The sequence below is a fragment of the Triplophysa dalaica genome, chromosome 7, assembly GCF_015846415.1.
Source record: "Triplophysa dalaica isolate WHDGS20190420 chromosome 7, ASM1584641v1, whole genome shotgun sequence".
Classification (NCBI taxonomy): Eukaryota; Metazoa; Chordata; class Actinopteri; order Cypriniformes; family Nemacheilidae; genus Triplophysa; species Triplophysa dalaica.
Window position 1 is genome coordinate 15,219,724 of NC_079548.1, and position 25,313 is coordinate 15,245,036.

The 25,313-nt window shown below is 38.5% G+C and overlaps 2 protein-coding genes across 3 annotated transcripts in view; one reads left to right on the forward strand and one right to left on the reverse strand.

Annotated features, from left to right (window-relative positions):
* The first annotated feature begins 1,329 nt into the window (after positions 1-1,329).
* On the forward strand, positions 1,330-16,101 carry fmnl1a (formin-like 1a). The gene is made up of 26 exons (XM_056753928.1): positions 1,330-2,217; positions 4,826-4,909; positions 8,289-8,375; positions 8,548-8,621; positions 8,715-8,798; positions 8,986-9,126; positions 9,224-9,335; positions 9,419-9,495; positions 9,586-9,679; positions 9,815-9,889; positions 10,009-10,119; positions 10,790-10,939; positions 11,040-11,141; positions 11,390-11,672; positions 11,752-12,006; positions 12,104-12,228; positions 12,318-12,520; positions 12,603-12,837; positions 12,928-12,996; positions 13,089-13,169; positions 13,292-13,421; positions 13,504-13,667; positions 13,777-13,878; positions 14,095-14,193; positions 15,037-15,142; positions 15,458-16,101. Exons 1-26 carry the CDS (start codon positions 2,053-2,055, stop codon positions 15,520-15,522), a joined length of 3,273 nt encoding a protein of 1,090 aa, XP_056609906.1. The 5' UTR covers positions 1,330-2,052; the 3' UTR covers positions 15,523-16,101.
* A 4,275-nt stretch (positions 16,102-20,376) lies between these two features.
* Positions 20,377-25,313, reverse strand: part of srcin1a (SRC kinase signaling inhibitor 1a) — an 88,191-nt gene continuing 83,254 nt past the window's right edge. For both annotated transcript variants that reach the window (XM_056753926.1, XM_056753927.1), the window contains 2 exons: positions 24,764-24,877; positions 20,377-20,672 (listed from right to left, as the gene is read on the reverse strand). In XM_056753926.1, the coding sequence (XP_056609904.1) occupies positions 20,670-20,672; positions 24,764-24,877 (117 nt within the window). In that variant the 3' untranslated portion in view covers positions 20,377-20,669. The remainder of the gene's footprint in view (positions 20,673-24,763; positions 24,878-25,313) is intronic.

The following is a 25,313-nucleotide window of genomic DNA, read 5'->3' on the forward strand; positions in this document are numbered from 1 at the left end:
TCTGGCTGAGATACAACCGTTTATAACTCAGGAATCTGAAAAAAATCTAAATATTGAGAAAATGACCTTTGAAATTGTTAATCAGGTGCACTGCTAGAGGCCATCCACTCATAAAAATAAAGTTTTTATATATTTAAGGTAGGACATTTGAGAAATATCTTCATGGTACATGATCTGTACTTAATATCCTAATGATTTTTGGCATAAAAGAAAAATGATAATTTTGACCCATATAATGTATTTATGTCTTTTACTACAAATGTTCCCGTGCTACTTAAGACTGGTTTTGTGATCCAGGGTCACATACGGTCTGTGAAAAACAAGCTAAATCTAGTTCTGTCAATCAGGACACACAGAACGTTTTACATTCACACACACCATAAAAACGGAGAAAAAAGTATCACAAATGGCTTTAGCTGGGCTTTCACAGACAAGGTCACAATGTAACCTATTGTATTGACTGTACAGACCCTTATAATAAGCACATTAACACAAGCACTTTTGTAAAATATGTAGCCTAATTAAGTCTTTAAATGTTTCAATGTGAAATCTGAGACAGGAAGTGCTTTTGGACTAGGGTGATTACATCTTGCAAAAATGGTCTTTTATCAGATATAACCAGATATAAAGACCTACCTTTCCATCCAAATGAACAGTGTGTTGTATTGGTATTCCACATGGTGGTGCTCTACTAGAGGTTAACAGATAAAGTAGAAAACTCTACAGGATCTTTTTGAAACACATGAACTCTTATGGGACCGAATCAAATGTGTACGTTTTCTGTTAAAATACTTTTCATATTCTAGATTAATATGCCAAAAAATTGGTGTCTAATTTGTAGGTTGAATTACAAGAAGAAGAAAAAAAACTGGCATTATCATAATTCAGAGATCCCAATAGTAACATGTAGCATTGGCTTAACCAATGGGATGAGAGGAATCCTCTGTGTTTACCACCAATGGTAAACACTTGCTTAAAATCAATTCAGTATAGTGAGATAACATGCTTAATCTTTATCTTTTGTGCTTCTAGATGGTCTGCTGCTATGAGACATGATCACGTAAGACACGTCTGTATACAGTATAACAGGATATCCAAAATATACAATTAAAGGGCTTTAACAGGCAGTACATAATCTACACATGAGAAGTATGTTATTTTTCAGTTAAACACATGGCCAGATGCAAAGGCCTTCTTATTTTTCAAATACAAACATGTAAGTATCTGTAACTACTATTTGACACGCCCTTTCTCTCTAGCTCTCTTTTTGTAGTGCGAGGTGTTCAGGAAGCTGTGATGCTTCTGCTTTTCTGTGGTTTCCTTCTGCCCGCACACTTGCTTCTCCTTCATTTCAGCAACACACAATAGTGTGTCTGGACAGGTGGCTTCATGTAAATTCGCAAACATCTGCATTTTCCTGTCGAAAGAAACTTTCGAACTTCCTTGCTGTCGGAAGGAAAGGTGCGGACACACAGAACGTTTTGAGAAAGATGCTCCAACACTCAAGCAGAAGACTGAGACTCTTGGATAAAGGCCCGTTGGACCGGTAACCATCATGTTTTACACCGAGACAATGGAGGAGATCAACTCTGGACTTCTCTTGTCTTTATTGTGAAAGTATAAACCGAAGTATCACTCGTTCCTTTTTTTACTAAGCAAAGGTGCATATGGTTTTTTCCTCCATTTTGAAAGCGGAGAACTCTCAATATTTGGGTTTTTTCGATTTGTGAAGAGTGATCTTTCTGAATTCTCTTTCATCGGACAGCTTCAGGTTACATCATTCTGGAATGGACAAGGTTACTTGCGTTCAATTTCTGCTCAGTTTTGGACATTTCTAAGCTTTGATTGTACCGACAGCACAGGCTAAAAAGGGGTCTGTGTGCTTCCACCAGTTCTGGACCCGATTGACGTTCAACACTTCAGTGTATTTTTTTCTGCCACTGGATTGCGGAGCTGTTTGGTATTGAATCGTTTTTTTTAAGAGACCGGGCTTTTGGACTTGTCAGTGGTGGTTCTCATATCACTATCCTGGAATTCCTCAGGAAGGCAGTAATGGGTAATGCAGTAGGTGGGTTGGAACAGATGGAAGGACAGGAGAACAAGGGCTCAACAGGTGGGATTTACCCCACTCCCTCTTTACCCAAAAAGAAAAGTGCCCCTCCAAAACTACCAATGCCTCCCGAAGAAGAGCTGGAAGAGCGCTTCAATGTGGTTTTGGTGAGTGAGTTATACACAGACATGAGAACATTCACAATATTTAACTCTAAACCAAAGACAATATCGCAATGAGGCAGTTAGTCACAGAAACTTCCTGTTTTAATAAAAAAAATAGCACGTTGCTAGGAAGTACATAAACAGTTTTACTTGATTACATATTCTCTCTCTAGCTTTTCATACAGGAGTACCCAGAGAAACAAAAATATTGCAGAAGAAGATCACACATGCAATTAAATAAAGTTATTCACTTAACATTTTCAAAAAAATTATAATAATTCGAGAAAAATATACTGACATAGATCATATGTAAACGTTATTTATTACCAAGGCTGACTGTGACACAATAAGAATACTGTCACATTAGTTCCACATGGTCTTTTCGTTCAGGAACTTGCATTGACGGCGTGACAAATTAAGAAACCTCTTAAAAGAAGTCATGAGACCAGAAGAGGCCCTATGTAACCGCTGACCTCACATTTGTATGTAAACGAACAGTTCACCCAAAAGTGAAAATTCATTGTCTTCATTTACTAACCCTCAAGTTGTTCCAAGTCTGTATGAACACAGAGAAAGATATTTGGAAAAATGCTTGTAATAAAACAATTCTTGGCCACCATTGACTACTATAGCAGGATTATTTGTTCTGTTGAACACAATACACAAGGATGTAGGAAAGCAAACGGTTCTGGAGCACATTTTTCATGGCAGTCAATGGTTGCCAAGATCTGTTTGGTTACAAACATTCGTCCAAATATCTTTCTCTATGTTCATCACAGCAAAGTAATTGAATCAGATTTGGAACAACTCAAGGGTGAATAAATGATAAAAAAATTGTATTTTTGTGTGAACTGTGCCTTTAAGTACAGTGTAAGACAGCAGTGACATCAATGTTTAAAACCACTTAAAGTTAATCCGTTATCCTCCAAAATCTAAATGCAAATGTGGCTGTGGCATATCATTTTAAATAAATCTTCAAAAATATCGATATGCACATTTTAAATTCTTTAAAGACCAAATCAACGGAGTTATCCTTATTCCTTCTCCACTTTTATTGTACGTAAGAGTAGGCCTACAGAGTCACGTAAAAGCATTTTGTGTTACTGGATACATACTGTATATGGTGTAATCCCCACAGTGTGGAAGTAATTCATTTTCACATCATTTTCTTTATCCCATTCATTTGCTATATGATAATGATGCAGCCTCTATTCGCATTCTGTTTAAGTACCCGTTGACCACACAGTACGTCCTCCTCCCAGCCTTACCTTGTTGTTCTTGCTGTTTTTTTCTATCTGCTCAGTATCTTTCTAAAGTTGCTGGTACTCTTTTTGCACACAAGCAAAAAAGAAGACCTCTCTCAAAGCGGAAGCTTCTAGCTGCTTCAGGAGGAAACACCCAAGAACACAACGTTTCTAGACGACACTTTACACCCCTTTCCACAAACCGCACCCTGTCAGTTTCTTCACAGATGCATTAACTGCATGACAGTACAAAGCTGAATATGTTTGTTGCCAAAGTGTATTAGGTATAAGGTTGAATTTAAACCTTTTTTTTACGACACAGCCCTTTTCAGGAAGTGGCATTGCATCAGATTGATGACGAACACAGCATAATAGTGATCTTAAAGAGATTCAAAACACTAAAGGGTAAATGGAGTCCTGGGATATTATTTATAATAAGGTAGAGGACTAACAGTAATTGTTATCATTAGGTTGTGCAACCTAAAAAATAAGTCAGAGAACATTTTCATTATTCAACATTTCATAAGTCAAAAATAGTTAGCCCTTAGTTTTAAAATATTTTTGGAATTTCCTGACTTCTTTATTCCCTAAACTTTGAATATTGTTCCCCTTTACCTACAAATATGTACTGTAGAGGTACATTACTGTAATATTTAGTTACGCTGTAAAATCTGGTTAATTATGTGGTACATTGTGGGCCGTTATCCAAAGCGTTACCTATTTTTTATTACATAATAACTCACTCAGATCACACTTGCCCACAAACCATATCCCGAGACTTCATATGTCTATATAACTCTACAAATATGTTTAGACAGGAATAAGGTTTTCCGTGTCCTGACATTTAGACATCATTGGACGTCATTAGATATTAAAAGATTATGTCACATTCGATGTGCTCAACAAGGACAAGGTTCTGGAAAATCTGGATCGGGTTTTAAAGAAATGATGCTTATATTTTCAGTTACCACCATGGTATTTCATACAAATAATAGAGAAAGTGTTGGGGATTTTAGAAAACTTCCCCCATTTAAGGTCCTTACAAAAAATAACATGCCTATTTCGTCATTGCTCTATCTTAGGGACATGACTGTGGATTATTTCATTAGTAAAAAAATATTTTTGCTGCACTGATGTCATGCATCACTGTCCTGTTACATTTATAACGAAAGGTAGATGAAACGCTATCAAACGTCTCCATCTAAATGTCAAACCCATAATTCTCGGAAGGCATTAGAATTATATTAAACACAATGGTATTATGAAGGAATTGGCAAACCTTTTACTAAATGGATCTGTTCATGTGCACAACCCTGCTTAAGACAATTGACCTGATGTACTGCTTTCCCTCTAATGTCTGTTCCCAGAGCTCCATGAATCTGCCTCCAGATAAGATGAAGCTTCTCAGTCAGTATGACAATGAGAAGAAATGGGAGCTGGTCTGTGATCAGGTGAGTTGATAATCATTTTAAATCATGAAATCAAAGCGTTCACTGTCAATCATTTAAACGCATTTGAATTTTAGCGTGACTCTATACCCCTCATTTCTCCATTATGAGTATGTCATTACATTTAAACAGTACATGTCTGTAGTGTAGGTGTGACATTTGAGGGGACGTTGTCTGGTTGACCACATTTAGACATATCAAAACTCTGACAGAAATAGGACTTGTAATTCTTTCTGGGGGAGGAGATAGTTCTGCATACTTCTTAAACAGACATTACAACCACTAAGAAAGATTCTGTCATTTAATCACCATCTTGTTATTCAAAATCTGCACATGACTCTTTCTTCTGTGGACTATAAAAGAATATGTTTGGAGAAATGAGAGGTTTTGTTTCAATACAATGGAAGTAAAATGGGGCTCATGTTGTTTGATGGAGTGTTCTTCAAAACATCTTCTTTTATGTTCTTTTGGAAAAAACTTGTGACAGGTTGGGAATGACATAAATATTATCATCCCTACTTTCACGTTATGTATTGTGAGGATACACTTAACATTCAATCAAATGCAAAATGTTACTTTTGTGTTTAAGTAAGTTTAATTTATTCTTTTACCATATTTACAATGTTCAGAAAAAAAGACAAGAAAAATGACTGTTTAGAACTTATATAGATGATAAGGACACATTGCGATATGTTTTTTATTTTTGCAAAGATCGATCAATGTTAATGTTTTAATGTGTTTTGAAGCTTGTGGTAGATGAAGTAAGGTCAAAACTGTGAGCAGTTGAATAAAGGTGAATGATGTCAGAACCTCAAGGTGGTGAAACAGTGGTTACGCACTTCCTGTGTTCATATTTGTGTCTCTATGACAACTGTGAGATGTAAACCTTTATCTGTGACAGAGCCGATTAAAAAAAAGAGTTGCATCACATTTTGATCTCGCCGCCGCGCAGACACGTGATTTTTTGGAGCTCTCAATTCCAAATTGTCAGTCTGTATGAATGGGTTTAGCGGGAGAGACAGTGGAAGCGGATGTATTTTCTACAAATTTCACCAAATGCCAACACAATACATGCACTGATTAATATTTTGATCAATTTTATAACACAATTTTGTCTGACGAGTGCTAGAGAGACAGTATTAATAAGTTTGTGTGTTTAACTTGACTATGAAGTAGAGGTCTTCACGGGTGCACTTAGGCCTACAACCACAATCCAAGGTCTGACCCGAGACCCGGGCAGGTTCGGATTTAAAAGATTCACGGGTGCCTCGGACACGGGTCAGGTATAATATCATTGTCTTCGGGTCTCAGGTAATTTAAAATAAATATGTTTTTGCTGAATATACACAAGAAGACCCATACTGTCCCGTGCATGAACAGTGCATTGCTTGTGTGTGCGTGCAGTTGCCAACAGACCTCTTGCAACATCGTGTGGCTGGATGGTAGGCTAATTTATGTTGAGCCAGACCTGTCAATCAAGAAAACTGGATTAAGCTGCCTTTCTATACTGTTTCGCATCTTTATCCTGAGTTTTCTGTCACCCAATTTGCCAAAGTTGCCAATTGCAACAAGAGGAGCAACGATATTTACTTTTTATTTACCTATTTAGTTTTTCTTATCCACTAGATACAACTGAAGGACTTTTGAAATCACTATAACACAGAATATTGGCTTATTTGTAAATAAAATTAAAATAAACGGAGCAGCGAGCCGAACTGGTTACCAGGACACTGGGATTTGTTTCTGTAGCCTATCTCCGATGGTCAGGCTGGTGAGTGTGGGGCTGCATTGAAGACGTTTACATTCCGGTCCAGTCGGCTTCGAATTTTTTTTAAGCTGGGTCGGGTCGGACTCGGGAGTAACATTATTGTGTCTGTCTCGTCTTTCTTAAAAAAAATCTACATTTATTTATCAATAAATAATCAACGATTGCAAGTAAATGCACCACAAAGAAGGCTGAAAATTGAATTTAACAAAAAATCAGTCAGTAAGAGATTTTATTACATAATTCATAAATTGTTTCATTGGACATGCGCGAGATTGACCCCCAGTTATCTTCCGGTTTGTGTTTCACTAGTGTCTAATAATATAACTATTTATATTTAATTTATGTTAATATTAATATTGTGTAATAATTGTGTTAAATACACATTTGTTGAATTTTGTTTTATGTTTATTTTATTAAATAAACAATTTGCTGACTGGGTCTTGCAGATTGGTCGGTTTGTATGGAGCATTGTCATCTAACTGTTGAGCTTGGTATCGGAGTCTGAATTCAAAATATTGGAGAGACAAGTTTAGCCAAGTAACGGTTCTTCTCGGTTTCTTTGCTATCAGAAATAATCTACAGACACTCTATTGCTTGTGAATGTGTACCGGATGTTAAGGTGGGGTCACTAAATGTGCAAGCGCAGTACCGTTTGATTATATTGTTAAGATGAAACCGTCTATGAAGGGAGAGTATTGATGGCATTTTATTTAATGAGCATTCTTAATAGAAAATCATTCAACCACACATACAGACACACAGAAAAGCCATTTTTATTAAGGAAAACCACATTTTGTTTCAAGAACATACTGAAATACACTGAAATATTGTGTGGAATTATAAACTGATATGTCATTTTGCTGAGTGTTTTGCCACCAACGGTGCTCACGTGGTGTTCACGTGGTAAAGTGACGACACATCCATACCCTCCATTCGGTTGTATAGTCTGATGTAATGCACCACCATATATGGAAGGTCATATACTGTTTCCAGGTCCAAACGCTCAATAAGCAACAAAAAAAGCTGGTATCCCTTAGCTGTATCCCTTCGAGCAACAACCACTTAACAACCGAATAGAGCCCACCTTGAAACGAGTTACTTCTGCATTCCATTCTTCCAACGGACGTCTATGTGAGTGTCGCCACTCTATTTTTCAACGGCTCTGATCTGTGCATGCCACGTGGCAACTGAGGCAAACAACTGAAACGTATTCTGTACTACATTTGACCCTGGACAACAAAACCAATCTTATGGTCAATTTTTCGAAATTGAGATTTTCCATCATCGGAAAGCTTAAAAAAATAAGCCTTCGATTGATGTAAGCTATAATTTGTTAGGATAGGATAATATCTTGTCGAGATACAACTAATTAAAACTCTGGAATCGGAGGAAATCACCTTTGAAATTGTTAATCAGAGGTGCATTTTTGTAAGCGATTTTGCTGCATCCACTTACAAAAAATGATGTTTTGATATATTTGGTGTGGGAAATTTACAAAAATGTCTTCATGGAACATGATCTTTACTTGGGCTAACATCCGAATGATTTTTGGCATAAAAAAATAAATAATAATTTAGCGTGTTCATTGATTCTGATGCTTTCTGGGTCCATTAGGAGAGATTTCAGGTGAAGAACCCTCCCTCAGCTTATCTGACTAAAATCAAGAGCCTCTTCCAGGACCAGGGCGGAGTGACACGAAGGGTCAGTACAGTCATCACTCTCACTTCCATCTCTCACACCTTCCTATCGTCTTTAATTTATGCGTCTGACATATCTTTGGTGATACGCACAGACCGCCTTCAAAAACAAAGTTCACGCAGTCAAAGTCTTGATGATTGATCATCTCATCTCTGTGATTCTTTCTCTCCCCTAGTTCAAGAAACGTGTGCAGGAGTCAACACAAGTCCTGAGAGAACTGGAGATCTCTCTGAGAACCAATCACATAGGGTTAGTGATTTATTTTGAGTTTCAGCCTTTTCTGTTATTTATTATTTTACACCTATTTCCCAACATGTCCTATAAAACTTTATAATTTTGTAGGTGGGCTCAGGAGTTTCTTAATGAGGAAAACCAAGGTTTGGATGTCCTTGTGGACTACCTGTCCTACGCTCAGAGCGATGCACCGTACGTTTATTCTGTTTTTACAAATAATATTTATCAACACTATAACTGAGTCAACAGCCATTGTCTATGAAGACTTTTTTGCTGCTACCAGCTCTATTTCTTCAGATGCAAACAGATTTAACTCCTCCCGTTAAATGTAGTCTCACCTCTAAATAAATGAAACTGATGATGTTGACATGTTTCTCAGGTTTGAGTTGGATTCTGTGGAAAATGGCAGCTCAGTATCAGATGCCCTGAGGCTGTCAGAGAGATCGGTGGAAGATCTGGCCAAAAACGTCAATCATGCTACACACGGGATGACCAGAGCTGCGCGAGCACTCACTGTCCGGTGAGTACATAACACAACTAAACAAACCTAAACTATAACTATCTTGTTCTCATTTCCAGTGCTCATAGTTTATTTATTCTATCCCTTTCCATATCAGAATATCTTCTTTGACCCAGAGCAGAAAAACTATTCGAAATGCTCGCTTGGCCAGCCAAAGGGATGACGTTCACCTGTGCATTATGTGTCTGCGTGCTATCATGAATTACCAGGTATTTACAGATCTACTCTAAAGATACTAGAAAGGTCATTCTAGGAGAACCTGACATGACACATTTGTTCTTTTTTGGAACAGTCGGGCTTCACGTTGGTCATGAATCACCCCAGATGTGTCAATGAAATTGGACTTAGTCTCAACAACAAAAACCCACGGTATGTGGTTTTATGTAACTCGTGTGGGTCGAGGTGACTGTCAGTGTATGTTGGTTATAAACTGTTATACGTCGTGCATATGTCACGCAGGACTAAGGCTTTGGTGCTTGAACTGCTGGCAGCGGTGTGTCTGGTGAGAGGAGGACATGACATCATCATCTCTGCATTTAACAACTTTAAAGATGTAAGGACACACACATTTACTGAACTATTTGTATTGGGTCATTTAATACATTTAACATGCAATGTCACACATACTAATGTCACAAATAAATGGATTAACTATTGTTACATATAAAAGTAATATTATGTGGCACAGGTGAGTGGAGAGAAGAACCGCTTTGAGAAGCTCATGGAGTACTTCATGCATGATGATAGCAACATAGACTTCATGGTGAGTTCTGACCACAAATTACCTTTAATGAAGAAGATTCAGTTACTGCATTGTTTTGTGATATTACCATCTGTTATAATGTGATCACAGGATTCATGATTCAATGCGTTTCTTTATAGGTGGCGTGCATGCAGTTCATTAACATTGTGGTCCACTCAGTGGAGAACATGAACTTCCGTGTACATCTCCAATATGAGTTTTCTCAGCTGGGTCTTGACCAGTACTTAGAGGTAAACATAATGTACAGTACAGTTCACTAGTTTATTAAACCATATCTACTGCATAAAAAAATGATCGCTAAATTAAAGCATACCTTAAAATTAGTATACTGAAGTATCACTTAAAGGGGTAGTTCACCCAATGTACTCATCCAAACCTGTATGACTTTCATTGTTCTGCAGAACACAAAACATATTCTGATGAATGTAACCGAACAACATAAGCCCCATTTACTTTCATTGTAAAGACAAAAAACTCTCAGATATTTCTCAAAATATCTTCTTTTGTGTTCCACTGAGGGGAACAAATTATGACAATTTTCTTTAGTTTTGACTGAACTATCCCGTTAAGCATGAACAGTAATTGTACTATTTGAATACTATTTGGGACAAATTTGGTCCACTTTTTAGTTTATAAAAGTGTGCGTTTGTGTATACTTTAAGTGTAGCCCATAGAAAACTTTAAATGCACAATTAGTTTACACTTCTGTTTTTATAAAAAGTACACCTAGTATATTTCTGAGAATTACAAAAAAAGTATTATTTTCTTATTTTTAGCTGATAAAAAGTATGTGAATAGCACACTTGAATAAACTTTATAACAGTATGCAAAAGCAGGATCATGATGAAACTGTGCTTGATCTTTCTACCTAAAATTGTATGTTTGTTTGTGTGTCTTCAGTCCCTAAAAGAGATGGAAAGTGAGAAGTTGCAAGTGCAGATCCAGGCATACTTAGATAATGTGTTTGATGTGGGAGCTCTGCTGGAGGATGCCGAGAATAAACACGAAATAATGGAGCACGTCACAGAACTGCAGGAGACCAATGCACAGGTTAAATAAACACATACACTGGGCACACAAGCATATTCGCACATAATTATATACAGTGTGCCACACATATGGCTGAAAGTATGTGTGTGTTGTGTTATAGCTGAATGACAGACTGCAGGAATATGAGAATGGAGCTGTGGAAAAAATGGCAGTCCTGGAGCAACAGCTCATGCAGACTACAAAAGAGGCAGCACTGTTGAAGGTACCACACTGCTTACTCCACACTGTTGCACATGTTACACATCTGTACTATCTATACTATCTATACTATATTCTGTTCATGACCAATCATACGTTTAAACTTTTATTGTATGCATCCAAGCCATGCAACCCCATTTGTTATAGTTTTTACTTTACCATTGTGGTGCATACTTTTTAGTTCTAACTGTGGTAGAAGTTACATTTCAGCCAATGTCCATCTCTAAACCTGTATGTGTGTGTGTTTAATAGGAGAGCTTGAAAGAGTCGTGTGCTCAGGTGAGCACTTTGCAGCAGAGAGAGCGAGAACGTGAGATTCAAAGAGAGAGAGAGCGACAGCAGGAGTGTTTGTCTCAACCATCGCATACAGAGAGAGAAAGAAACAGAGAGAAAGTGAGCGAAGAGGAGTCCGGACTGGAGCAGAAGCTGAAGGAGCTACATGAGAAAGGTTTGGTCCGTCTGCAGCGCACGGAATCTGGAAGTCTAGACATTGAAGTCATTCCAGTCGTCATAGAGAAAATCGTCACTCACACAGGTACAGGACCATCTGTCTCTTTCTCTTCCTTTAAACGTTAAGCCAATTGTATTTTGTGACTTGAACTTTCCTTTAATAGTTACAGTATCAGAGCCTGCCACACAAGCCCCGCCCCCTCCAGGTGCAGCCCCGCCTCCACCTCCTCCACTACCTGGAGCTGCAGCGCTCCCACCTCCTCCTCCACCACCACCCCCTCCCTCTGGATGTGGAGGTGCTCCTCCTCCCCCACCTCCTCCCCCTCCTGGTGGTGGTGGACCACCGCCGCCTCCACCCCCGCCTGGATTTGGGACGCCACCCCCTCCGGGTGCTCCCACTGCATCTGAAGCTGACACAGGTGAGGGCAACAGTTAAAGAGAAAACCTTAAATGAAATACGGACATGCATGGGGCTTGCAGTGACATTATAGTCATGTTTTTTATCCATTCACACAGGAGCGAAGAGCCGGAAGCCAATACAAACAAAGTTCAAGATGCCTTTGCTGAACTGGCAAGCTCTGAAGCCAAATCAAGTGACAGGAACTGTGTTCAGCGAGCTGGATGACGAGCAAGTGTTAGGGGTACAAGCAATATGCATGGATACTTAAAAAGCATGTGAAATAATGAGTCAGTTGTTTGAATTAATTCATTTATTAATTGCATCTCACAGGAGTTGAATATGGATATTTTTGCGGAGCAGTTTAAGACCAAAGCCCAGGGTTCTCCAGCAGATCTTTCAAAGCTCAAGGTCAAGGTGGTCGAAAAAACCCCCAGTAAGGTATCTCTTCTGGAGGCTAATAAAGCCAAAAACCTTGCCATCACCCTCCGCAAGGGAGGCATGAGCCCCGATGCCATCTGCACCGCTATTGAGACGTATGTATCTTTATCCTCTACAAAATACAGATACATTCAAGCGTTTTTTTTGCCTTTAATCATATTTTCTATTTGCTTCCAGGTATGATCAGCAGTCTCTGAGTCTCGACTTTTTGGAGCTCCTGGAGCGTTTTATCCCATCAGAGTACGAGAAGAAGCTTCTCCAGAACTACGAGAAAGAAGGTCGCCCACTGGAAGAGTTGTGCGATGAGGATCGCTTCATGAGTCGTTTTGTGAAAATCCCCCGCCTCGCTCAGCGAATCAACACCCTCACCTTCATGGGCAACTTTCCTGAGAGCCTGAAACGCCTGCAGCCGGTCAGTTGACTTCACATTGTTCGAAAATCCCACCTCACAACACACAAGTTTCATTTAAAATCCATAACTCTTTCCCATCTGTTTCTATAGCAACTGGATGCCATCATAGCAGCTTCCGTGTCGATCAAGTCTTCGACTAAGTTTAAAAAGATGTTAGAGGTGAGCAGCTCTGTCCATCACATTTGTTTTTTGAAACATTAATGCCGTTCTCCTTCACACCGGTCTGAACTATGGTCAATCTCATGCTATAGATCATTCTGGCGTTCGGGAACTACATGAACAGTAATAAAAGAGGGACAGCATATGGATTCCGTCTTCAGAGTCTTGATCTGGTGAGTGGCGTGATTTGATGTAGCACTTCAGTTTATGTACATTTCAATGTTGGAGGATCAAATGTGAGTAGCAGCTTACAATTTTATTAAAAATTAACCTTGTTCTTTCTCATGTCTTCCAGCTGTTAGACACAAAGTCCACAGACCGATCACAGACTTTGATGCATTTTATTTCAAGTATGGTAAATGAGAAATACCCTGAGCTGACCTCCTTCCACACGGAACTCCGCTTTATAGACAAGGCTGCAATGGGTAACACATATTTTCAAATGAAAAACATACAGATACACTGTCCAGATCAATGCCCATCGATTATCGTTCACTTCTCTCTCAGTGTCTTTGGACGGTGTGCTACAAGACGTCCGATCCCTGGAGAGAGGAATGGAAGGGACCAAGAAGGAATTCCTGGTGCAGGATGACATTCCAGCACTAAAAGAGTTTGTTAAAGCAAACAGTGATGTTTTAGATTCACTTGTTAAAGATGGCAAGACAGCACAGGTGAGACCGCTGAAGCATGCATGCTAGCTACTGCAACATATGCACATGCACACAAATGAATTATTTGCTTGAATGATGCAAATCACGTTCTTTCTCTTCCTCTAACAAGGAGGCCTATATGTCTGTAGTCGAGTACTTTGGAGAAAACCCAAAGACAACTCAGCCGTCCATGTTCTTCCCACTCTTTGTCAGGTTTATCAAAGCATATAAGGTGAGAGATTTACCATCAACACTATTTATACTAATGCTGTTGTAAATATTCATATCAAGACAAACATACTCAAAGAATATCATGAAGTCCTTTGATCACATGTTTATGGGAAGGGAATCGCATGTATAATAGAATATTAAACAGGCATGTGGAATGAGCAGAGATATATACAAAGAGCAAAGCTAATGGCATTGTTGTATGTTAATGACTGCACAGCAAGCAGAACAGGACAATGCACTGAAGAAGAAGCAAGAGAGTGCTGCAGAAGAACAGACAGCCCCCTCTCCAAAAAAGAAAGACAGCAGCCCTCAAAAGGTTTGACAATTCTTCATGTTCAGTCGGTACTCCCTATCGCCTCGTTGGGAGCAAGTTAATGGCAAATTGCCTTAAATTGTTCATACTGTATTTGCAGACGCAAATTTAGGGAGTGTTTAGGGAGAAGTATAGTATAATTTTTGTTTCATTCTGTGAACTACTTACAATATTTCTCCCAAATTTCAAACAAAATATTGTTTCTATTTGCAATTATTTGCAGACAAAAAAAACTGGAGAAACATTTGTAAATAACAGAAAAAATTATCTGTATTTTTTCAGACCTCAAATATTATAAATAATTTTTTGTTCAGATTTTCTACGTATAATGTCAAAAACTGTAACTGTGATTTTTCATGTATTTTAAAAAATATGGTCAAAATACAAAAAATTACAGAATTGGTTACAAAATAGAAATTATAATATTAAAATATTTAATAGTTAATACTCACTTTTAAGCAATACTACAGTAACATTTGTAAGTACATTGCATGTATTTAGGAAAAGTTAAAAACAAAAATGTATGTCATAACCTCAATTTGTATCACAGTTTTCATGTGCTTTGTCATGCAGTCAGTCTTTCACGTTGCTGTGGGATGACTTTGTCTTTGCCTTGTTGAAATTCAATAGACACTGGACTGGAATGGCCAAAATACACATTGAAATGCTGATTAAAAGAACATTTTGAATGATGTCTTAATTTTCTCCATGGCTCTATAATTTAGAATGTCCAAAATGTCATTTTAAAATAATACCACAAAAATATAATGTGTTCCAAAATCTGTTCTCAAATCTCTAATCTCGATGCAAATGAAGCAACGGTTAATCACCATATTTGTCTTTCAGGGCCCCATGATGCCCAAAATGCCTCAGATGGATCTGATCGCAGAGCTAAAGAAGAGACAGGTGAAGCCACAGGTCACAGATGGGGCCATCGAGGGCATAATCACAGGTAATGATGCAGAACAAAATCTGAAATTTTATCACAATCACTTCGTCACATTAGAGCTACTAGCAAGAAAATATGGCACCTATTTAGTCTTTAACAAACCCTTGTTAAAGGGCATTGGATAGGTAAGTTTTGCAGTAATCTTGTACAGTCCAAACAATTGAAAATATGTTGTATTTGTTGATTTAATAGTGGAGAAATACACAAAAAAACTTGCTACCAGTGATAGTGACCGTGAAAGCTGTTATTGTCTAGAAATTGCACAAAATGATTTTGAAATCCGAACGATAGTCAGTCTTGACGTTTGTGTGTTTTCAGATTTGAGAAATTCACCTTACAGAAGAGCTGATGGCCGAAGAACAGCTCCACGACAGGAAAACTAGGCGTAACCGTAAACAGTGGATGGACATAAATTCATATAATCATTTATATTTACATAATAAAAACATTTTCAGTCTGTACATTTATCACACATGCTTATATGTTCCCTGATGTCTGTTACATTCTTAACTTTAGAGAAGATCTTTTATACACAATCCAACAAAACTGTAAATAATACAGCAAACAAATGTTTTGTACTTTCACATTTGTGCATGAATTTGATAAACTACTGCGCACTGTATTTTATGAGCAGTTTTTATTGTTCATTTCTGATGTGTGTTCATTATGCTAATGGTATTGTAAAAAGCCCCCCCAAAAATGTCAGCAGTATTTTTATATAACCTATGTATTAAGAAAGGGGTTTGTATTTTAAATAAATTAATGTGGGAATTGTACAGTAGTTAACCATGCGCCATTTATTATGCGCCCCCATACCATGCAAAGACACAGTACAAGTATTTTCGTAGAAGAGAGCTGTACTTTATTAGACACACAACCACAGCAAGTATGTACAAAAGGTCTCGACTCTCAGTGTTTTCTCACAGGAAAAAAATAATAAAGTTACATTTCTCACAAAGTTATCTTGGCATCCACATAATTATCCACATGATAATTTATTTTTCTTCATCTATAGGTGTTTATATTTATATGCTTTGTATCTAGAGCTATTCTCTCAGTTGGTATATACTCTACTCTAGAGATGAGATGGTCACAGCATGGGTAAAGGGTTCACACCATCGCTGGTGTGTTTGATGCTTAGAGTGGAGTCCTACCTGCTCGCTCACTCAATAACAATAATACACACTCGGAGCTCACCCATCAAGTCACAGATTACAGGAAAACTGAACATGCCTGAGCCACATAACATCAGACATATCTTTATATTTTTTACTACTTTACCTCTACAGCTGTGAACCTCGTTCTCTCATTAGACTCTTTTTTTGTTAAAAACACGTAGATAACTTTGTTCTTAAAATCATCTGCACCGTGCGTATGCTTCGAGAATGTACATGCATTGCTATAATCTTTGTTTTTATTATTTTTCAAACTTTAATATATTATAACTTCCTTTCTTAAATAAAACTTTTTTTCTGGACATAACAATTTGGTAGGACTTTCTAATAATTATGGTTTTTATTTACATGTTATATAGTTTGATCTTTTCTTTCTTTTTCTCTTGTATAATGTTATATTGATGCCATCATTTAGTAACATCCACACAATCATGTAGAAAACTCTCATTTAAGGGTCTTAAGAGCTCTGGTAAAATATTCTACATAAAAGAAGCTCTGAATAGATTTGACAGTTGTTCGTTCCACCATTGACCCTTGAACAAACAATGTGCTTTCTTTAGATTACTCTGTGTGCAATTTTCTTGTCCCGACAACTATACATTTTGAAGTAAACAGAAGCAGAAGCATCCAGCTCATATTTCCTAAGTCATTTTGGAGGGGCAAAAATTGCACTCTACTATGAGTGTGTTGAGTTTAACAAGAAACATGGTAGAAACGCTAAAGTTATTCTCTGGCTGACCAAAGGCATTTGTACATCATTGACTAATAATGAGCTGTTTGTCAATGAGAGGAACTGTTGTTGAGCGTGCAGCTGCATTACTCCACCAGAGGGCAGACAGGGAACATTGAACTTTTAAGCTCCCAAATGAATTTCTGCTGTTAAATCCATGCTGTCAGATTTTCCCAAAACCAATAGCAAGTTACATTCTCAGGTCATAATACAGATTAAAGCATTATAAAGGTTTGCACTTGATCAACGCAATTTCACCCAGATGCCATAAATGTATACAGAATTCTTACACTGGTTGGCGGAATAAAGGACTTTCATATTCATCCAACACATTTAAAAATAAAACAACTCATAAAAACTATAAATAACAAAATCATCATCTGTGCTGGGTTAAGTAGCTGCTATACATTACATATGAACTACGCTGTACAGAGGAATATTTTCAACTGAATATACAAAACACTCCTATGAATAAATAATTGTATAGTACGCTAGATATTTCCTTGGAATTACAAAAGCAAAAATATGTACAAAGAAATTGCAATATAAAAATCAACAAACGAGCAAAAAATAAACGCAAATTTCGCATCATATACTGTTAATTCTAAAATGTGTCAAATTAATGCATGTATAGACATTTGCATACCATATCTGAGCGGACATATCATGCTAATGTTTTGAGAGAGAGATTCCAACTAAAAGGGAATTTTACCCACTTTCCGGTGCACTTCAGGGTCCATCTTTTCCTAGCTCATATTTTTCTACCCATGACTTTAGTTAGCAGATGTAAGGCAGACAGGAAGTGAAGCCATTCCTCAGCATCTTTATTCAAGCATGAAACCGTCTTCTGCTGTCTGAGGAATGCCAGCCACGAGGGGAACGTTTGGGTTTTGATCACTTGAGTGTACTCGTTGCTGCATGAGTTGCAAAATGTTTCTCATTTGCATGCAGTACTTCTGGTTCTTAAAAATCAGCAGAGCCGTGGTAAGAGCCCTAAGCCATGTAAAACATCACTTAGTTGCTCAACATTTTGTGCAACATGCAGATCTACACAAGAAGCCCACTTAAACAATGAAGAAAAGATGAAGAATACAGTGGTGCTTCATCTCTAACCATTATTCTCTTCTTTAATCAGATATAGTGACATGTAAACACAAAGTCCAACCATGGCATCAAGGGCCACTGCCATCATTTAAGAAGACAGCCGACGCTGGACCTCTACTCGCAGAACCCCCCATGTGAGTCATTGCACATTCCCGACATGAATTTCTGGCCGATTTGGCTCTAAGACACGGAGTTACACCACTAATCTCTCCTCTGGCCATTTACTCCTGACATCGACCGAGCGCTTAAGCCATTATTTTAAACCCTGCAACCACCAGAGATCAATTTCACGCATTCGCTTTATCAGAAAGCTGGAAAAATCTCCTCGCGCTCTCTATTCATCTTATTCTGTTCTCGCTCACCTTCTCGCGTTTAAATGATCAGGGCTTCCAAGTAAACCTGCAGGCTGTAACATTGACAAACACATGAATACACAGCGAGGAGAAAATAAATGAGTGTGTAAATGCCATACGAGCTGGAATGGAAATTTGCGGGCATATTGCGGGCCTGAACGTATCAAAATTGCCTCAGATTATATTTATGCTGTCAATTTTGCAATCAGGTATAGCAGAAAATAACACTTATAAAGTTCAAAACGACCGATTTGATTTTTGTTTATTAGGAGAGAGGATGAGTTGGAATGTTCTACTTCACAGATGTCTCCCACTCGATGGATCATGTCCAGTGGCATGACTGCCTAATAATTACCCCTCCATCTTCATGTTTTTATAACCCCTAGATAGTGAACTCATCCATCTGTTTGTGCATTTAAAATAAGACTTAATTCTACTCAATCTGTCCCGAAGACAAAGTTTGTGCCGAACATCTGATGATTGTCAGACTATTGTACTTTTCCATTCAAGCATATTAAAGTATTAGATTCATGTCTAGCCTTTAAAACCTGTTGTGCTCGTGTAATGATCCCCACATTATCTAAAGCCTTTTCATAAACAGCCTTTTGGGAAAACTGTGACTTGAAAAAAATGATGTCGTCAACGCCCTATGATATGCTCAGGCGATTAAAACACAAAAAAGTGAAATGGTTCATTCAGCAGTGTGTGTGTGTGCGTCAAGGGACTGTATAATGTGCAACCATACGATGTTCCATGTTAGTATAATCATAGCACCAATTTCAGTTATTTTTCTTCAGTAGCACAACTGTTACCCAGAAATCTACATTAGAACGACGGATGCTGCTTGTCACGTTAAGGTTTGTTGTATTTTTAACATTCCATTTGTTGATATAGATAAGAGCGATAAAAACTCAGAACAAACACCGACTACTACAGTACTCACTTCAGTATCGATTATTGCGACTCTACTTGGTATTACATAGTCTTACAGTCTGAATTGTACACTTGATGGACATCTAGTGGATCTCCAGTGTGTAAGAATTGGCAAACAAATGAGGGGTTGGGTAATATGTCCTTCCCCAAGCCTCCCGTGGGTGGTGTGATGCTGGCTGTGTGGTGGAGCTGGAAACAGGCTGGTGGTGAGTGTCCAAGCCCATCTGTTGGTTCTCTCTTTGGGGAACTGGCAGACGTCCGGGGTAGGTTGGTCAACATGTGATGCAAAATGGGTCTGATTTCCACCTCTGTGAAGTTATTCCAATGTGGTCAGAATTTTGGTGCCAGGAAAAAAAATGTTCTTGTACATCAACAGTCTCTCCTTTATCTTTGTTTTTTAATCATCTCATTTCTTTTTTTGTTATCCCGTGTGTGCACTATGCATCCTACATGAGTAGGGATTTCAACTACTCCATTTCTGTTCTTATTCTTTGTCAGGGCTCACAGGCTTGGGCTCCGTCTTATTTCTCTCAGATTCTAGGTTCAGGCTGCAGATGGTAGAAGGTTTCATGACTACTGAGGACAGACTGAGGGAGGTTTGAGCAGAGGGAGAGGAAGGGGAGGAAGCGGGTGATGTTGGGGATGGAGGAGATCGGCCATTGGGGATGGGAAGGGTTGACGAGTTAATGTTTTGTTCTCGTACTAAACGGCGTTTTCTGAGGGCGGAGGAGAGAAGCAGGGCCTCGGCCGAGAGGTTGGCTGCCGAGAGGCTCGCCAGCAACGCTTTGGCCTGGTTGGAAGAGGCCGTCAGGGAGGACAACACCCCGTCCTGGGGATACTTACGAACCCTGGAGGGCAGTTGGCCCGAGAAGCTGGCAGCCCTGGCGCTTACAAGGAGTGATTCTGTGACTCGGGCTCTGCTGACGTTTAGGCTCATGGCCTGCGGGAATGGTGGTGAGGTCAAAGGGGGAGAAGAATGGGTAGAGAAGAAAAAAGTAAAAGAAATTTGTGGAGGTGTTTATGATTTGGTCTAACGCATTAACATCAACAATCTTAAACTGAAAGGTTTATGAGGCTCTGGTGAACATGACAGCTGGGTGATGTCACAGGCTATTGGTTTCCCAAATGTGTAAAGGACCATAGTGGGGAGCAGGGGGAACCAGGATTGTGGGTTTCAGTCAGGAGATGCTGATGGAGAAGTGATGGTCAGGTCGTTTCGGGTCGTTCACTGCTGCTCACTGGATCGTGGGGTCAGACGTGAACGGTTGCCATGGTGATGCAGGGAGCGCATCGGGTCGACGAGCGATGGCAGGTAACAATGCGAAAGAGGGAAATGTAAGAGGGAAGGGAGGATGGGGAGATGAAAACAAACACAGGACAACGTTATTCAGGTTAGGATCATTCATGCATGATGCTAGCCTGCTAAACAACACTGCGGATTTCACTTCACAAGAGCAAATCCAGTGATCAGATCAAAGACAAACATTCAATTGGTAACATTTCTAGTGCAATAAGCAACAGCAGCGTTTCCCAACCTTTGTGTCTCATGTACCCTCAGTGTAAAAATAAAGTCTCAACTAAAAATTGTAATAAAGAAGAATGAAATTCTGTGCTATTATCAAAAATGACCAAAACTTACACATGTTGTGTTATTTTAAAAACTAAAAAATCCACCCATAATTTTTTTTAATCCCCAATAAACCTCAACTGTCCTTTTGAACGAGCTGTTGGTATTTTCTCAGTAATGTGACGTCACATTGGCCAGACCAGCCCAGACCAGCTGCTCATTTGCATTTAAAGAGACACACAGCCTGTTTTTCCCAACAGGCACAAAATAGACATGTAGGACACAGATTAATAAAAGATCTGTGTTGTATTTTGAGCCGAAACTTCACAGACACATTCTGAGGACTCATTTTTTTTCAAGAGGGCTAGATTAGCGGCCCTTTAAAACATAAATATATTTAAAATCTAACATTTTTTTTTTTCTTTTTTATATTTGAATACATTAAAACTGTGATTGTTATTATTGTTATGATTCTTTTTAAGTTGTATGAAGAGTTTATTTGCAAAAACTGATATCTCAAAAATCATGTTTTTATTATGTTATCATGTTTTTATTGTGTTAGTTAGCTATATGTTTTGTGTTATTATTACTTAAATCAAAACCCGACTGCAGTTTGATTGATATTAATTGATTGATATTAATACAATTTAATATGAATTTGCAAATAAACACTTCGAATATTATTTTATGGACACTTTCAAAGCCACAACATTAACAAACGTTACTGCACATGCGCACATTCGTGGACTGCGATTAACTTCCAGTACACATTCACAAATAAAAATTGCCTGAAAATGTATTATAACTAAATTTATACTGGGATACCAAGCTCAACCACTAGATTTCAATGTCCCATACGGTTTCTTTAAATACAACAAAGATACATGACGCATTTTTTTTTTTTAATAAAATTCAATAAATCGTTTTTAATACAATTATTCTTCAAAATAATAAAATAAATTAAAGCAAGCATGTTTTAAATGAAATATAAATAGTTAGGCAAATAGTATTAGACACTAGCCTGACCAAATGCAGACCGGAAGTTAACTGCAGTCCAGGCGAGCGCAGCCGATGAAACTGTCTGTAAAAGTGATCCAGAATTATTTCATATTACTCACTTGGTACACAAGACCCCTGGTTGGGAATCACTGCCCACATGATTGGGAATAGACACCAGAGACTGAGCATTCACCAGAATCTTGGTATAGTGATCATATACACATTTCCATTACCCTCAGTCACCCACACACTCTTTGGGTCTCTCTGTAGGACAGCGACAGTTCAAATATACAGTAAGAGTTCCACAGAAACCCAATCAAACTTAAATCAGTTGTAAGGAAGACAGATGGACAGCACTAGAGAGTGAAGAGGACAGAGACATGGTCAAGAGAGTCCAGAGAGCCCAGTTCTTTCCACCTGAAGTGCCAATTATTCCACCCTGATAGAGCAGAAAAAGACTCTCCATCTCTCTCACCCCATCTCCCATTCCTGTAACCTTATCCCTCTCTCTCATTCCCCCCTTTCTCTCTTTTCTAAACCTGCTGGTTCATGTCCTTTTCACCAAGCCTTGTCAAAAAGCCCCTGGAGAAGACAAACATGGCTGGAGACTAAAATAGATTCTGCAATTGCACACTAAAAATGAATACATTTCCCACTTGGTCATTTTCTCTGCTCTTCTGAAATTTAAAAGCATATATGTCTAGCTTTGATCTGAGTCATATATAAAATGAATATATTTTGTGTCGCCAAATGGAATGTTTTATACACTTGCGGGTCTATAATGGAGCAAAGAGGCTGAAAGTTCAAAGTTAGGAATGAAATGCTTTCTAGACCTGGAGGGAATAAACAAACACCTGTCATTGAACTAGAGCTCAGTTGAGGTTCATTTAATTAAGTTCAAAGGGTCTGGGACAAAATCAAATGGCTATTAAAAGGCCCCCCCATGTTGAGTCAGTAAAAAGTAAATAAAAGTGAATCCAAATTCAAACTGTTCTGTGTTTAGTGACTGTAAATCAACATACACAATACGGACGAAAGTACTGGGACACCCCTTCTAATACACATGTCTATCTATTCTAGTAATTCCAATCTAAACAAATATTGATGCTTTACCACAATGCAACTGTTTTAAAAGGGTCTGTTTCTGTTTTGATATGACTGTACCCCTGTGTATCAAGTCATTGATGGGTTTGGCAGGTGAATGGTGTTCAGCTGAATTTAGGTTAAGAGTTTTATGCAGACCAGTCAAGTTCTTCCACACAACACTCAATGAATAATATCTGTTTGAATCTTGCGTCGTACACATGGACATTGTCATGTTGGAATAGGAAGAGTCTTGCTCGATCTGTTGCTATAAAATTAGAAGCAATTCTCTCGAATATCAGTATATGTTGCAGCAATAAGATTTCTCTCACGGACATTAATTAAGTAGTCAAGCCTGTTCATTATGAGGGAGTGTCTCAAAACGTTTGTCCATATAGTGTATGAAACGTGAAGAGACAGATATTCTCTTTTGGAATGGAACATATGAACCAATACAGCACCAATTTAAGCATGTCTGAAATGAATTCAGATTATCAAGCATTTACATTCAATCTGCACGCAATTCAGATTCAATTCACATTTAGTCTAATGAAGACATGAGAAAAAGAAATGAAAAAAATTCTTGTGTTGATTTAGTTTTCATCATTGTGGTCAGCCGGGGAGAACAATCCAATAAACAATAAAAACATTTTAGAAAGCAGACTGGAGGAGAAAACTAAATCAAATGTGGACAAGACCAACAGGAGCGGTTAAAAGCCAAGCAAACAGAAAAGCACAAACGAAACACTAAAGGACTAGTTAAAATATGCGCATAAACATTCTGTTGCTGTTATCCATGTGCTCCAGCGAGGGTCAAGAGAAAGGAGGAGTAGGCCTATAGCATCCACTTATAAAGAAAATAATAAACGGATGTGCGGAAAAGATTAAAGCCACACCATATTCAGTTTAACACAAGTGCCTATAACAGCAGATCCGCTCATCTGTAATTATAGTTGCAGTGAACTCTCTGATCTTTCTCTCTCTCTCTCTCTCTCTCTTGCCAATATCTGCCTCTGTGTTCCTTCCGAGGAGGATTTTCTTTTCTAATATTCATGGCCTGTTGAACAGGGGCCAGATTATTAAACACCGAGCGAAGAGATTTACAGAACATCAGCATATCTAACTTCTCTTTACCTACAGCGCAGAGGCCCTCAGCTGTCCGTGTGTGTGCGGCTTCATTCCTCTGATCCGTTGCTCAAACCCTCCCTGTGTTTTCCACCTGTCTCTTTCACCACTCTTGCGTTCCTGCGCTCATATTTTCCCATTCACTCTTTTAATGTTTCCCTCCCCACTACTCCCGAGCCGCCTTCCTCTCCGCTTTCTTTGTTCTGTTAGGGAGTTATAAGTGCACTTTATAGTCCCAAATGCTCTGCGATTGACACAGCGATTCAGTTCTTTTCAAAGCGCCGCTCCCATCGCTGCTAGAAAGTTTTCTCCATGCCTTGCTTCATTTGTGACTAACGCACACAGACGGTGTAACTCGCATGTCCCTCCTGTGAGCGTCGGCCTGTGCTGCTGGGTGTTATATTTGAAATACCTTCATACGTTTCAAACCGGTTTCAACAGGATAATGATGCTCAAAGGTTTCAATGGAAAATGTTAATACTGTGTAATTAAACAGAAAGACTAGACTGTTAAGACCAGACTCAGACAGACGGACAGACAGACAGACACTCATACCTGCTGTTGGCCCTGGGTCTTTAGGAAGTCATCTCTCTGTTTGCTTGTTTTGTTTTTATCTGATCCACTTTGCTGCAGATGCTTCAGACGAGACAACGCCTTACCACCACCGGTCTGAGACAGAGAAGAGAGGGGAGACAGATGTTCGGTGTGTGTTTTGTCATATTTCCAAAGTCCCATCCATTTCCAACAATGTATTTGCTAACTTTGGCAGTCAGAGGAAGTGCAGGAGAATTTGTGTGCAATACAGACAGGTTTACAGAGGGGGGCATGCAAACTCGGACAATCTCTCAGCCTTTCTCAGACACATACAGTACTACCTGTAACCTCTTTGTTATAAATTCAGAATCACTCTTTTTCCTTTCCTTTACAAAAAATTACATTAAAACAAGCACTACACCATAATCTTAAATCACAAAGCCCATTAAAGGGACAGTTCACCCAAAATTGTATATTCTGTCATCATTAACTAACCCTCAATTTGTTCCAAATCTGTACAAATTTCGGCAACCCTTTACATTAAGGTATGTTTAATATGTAATTTACAAAT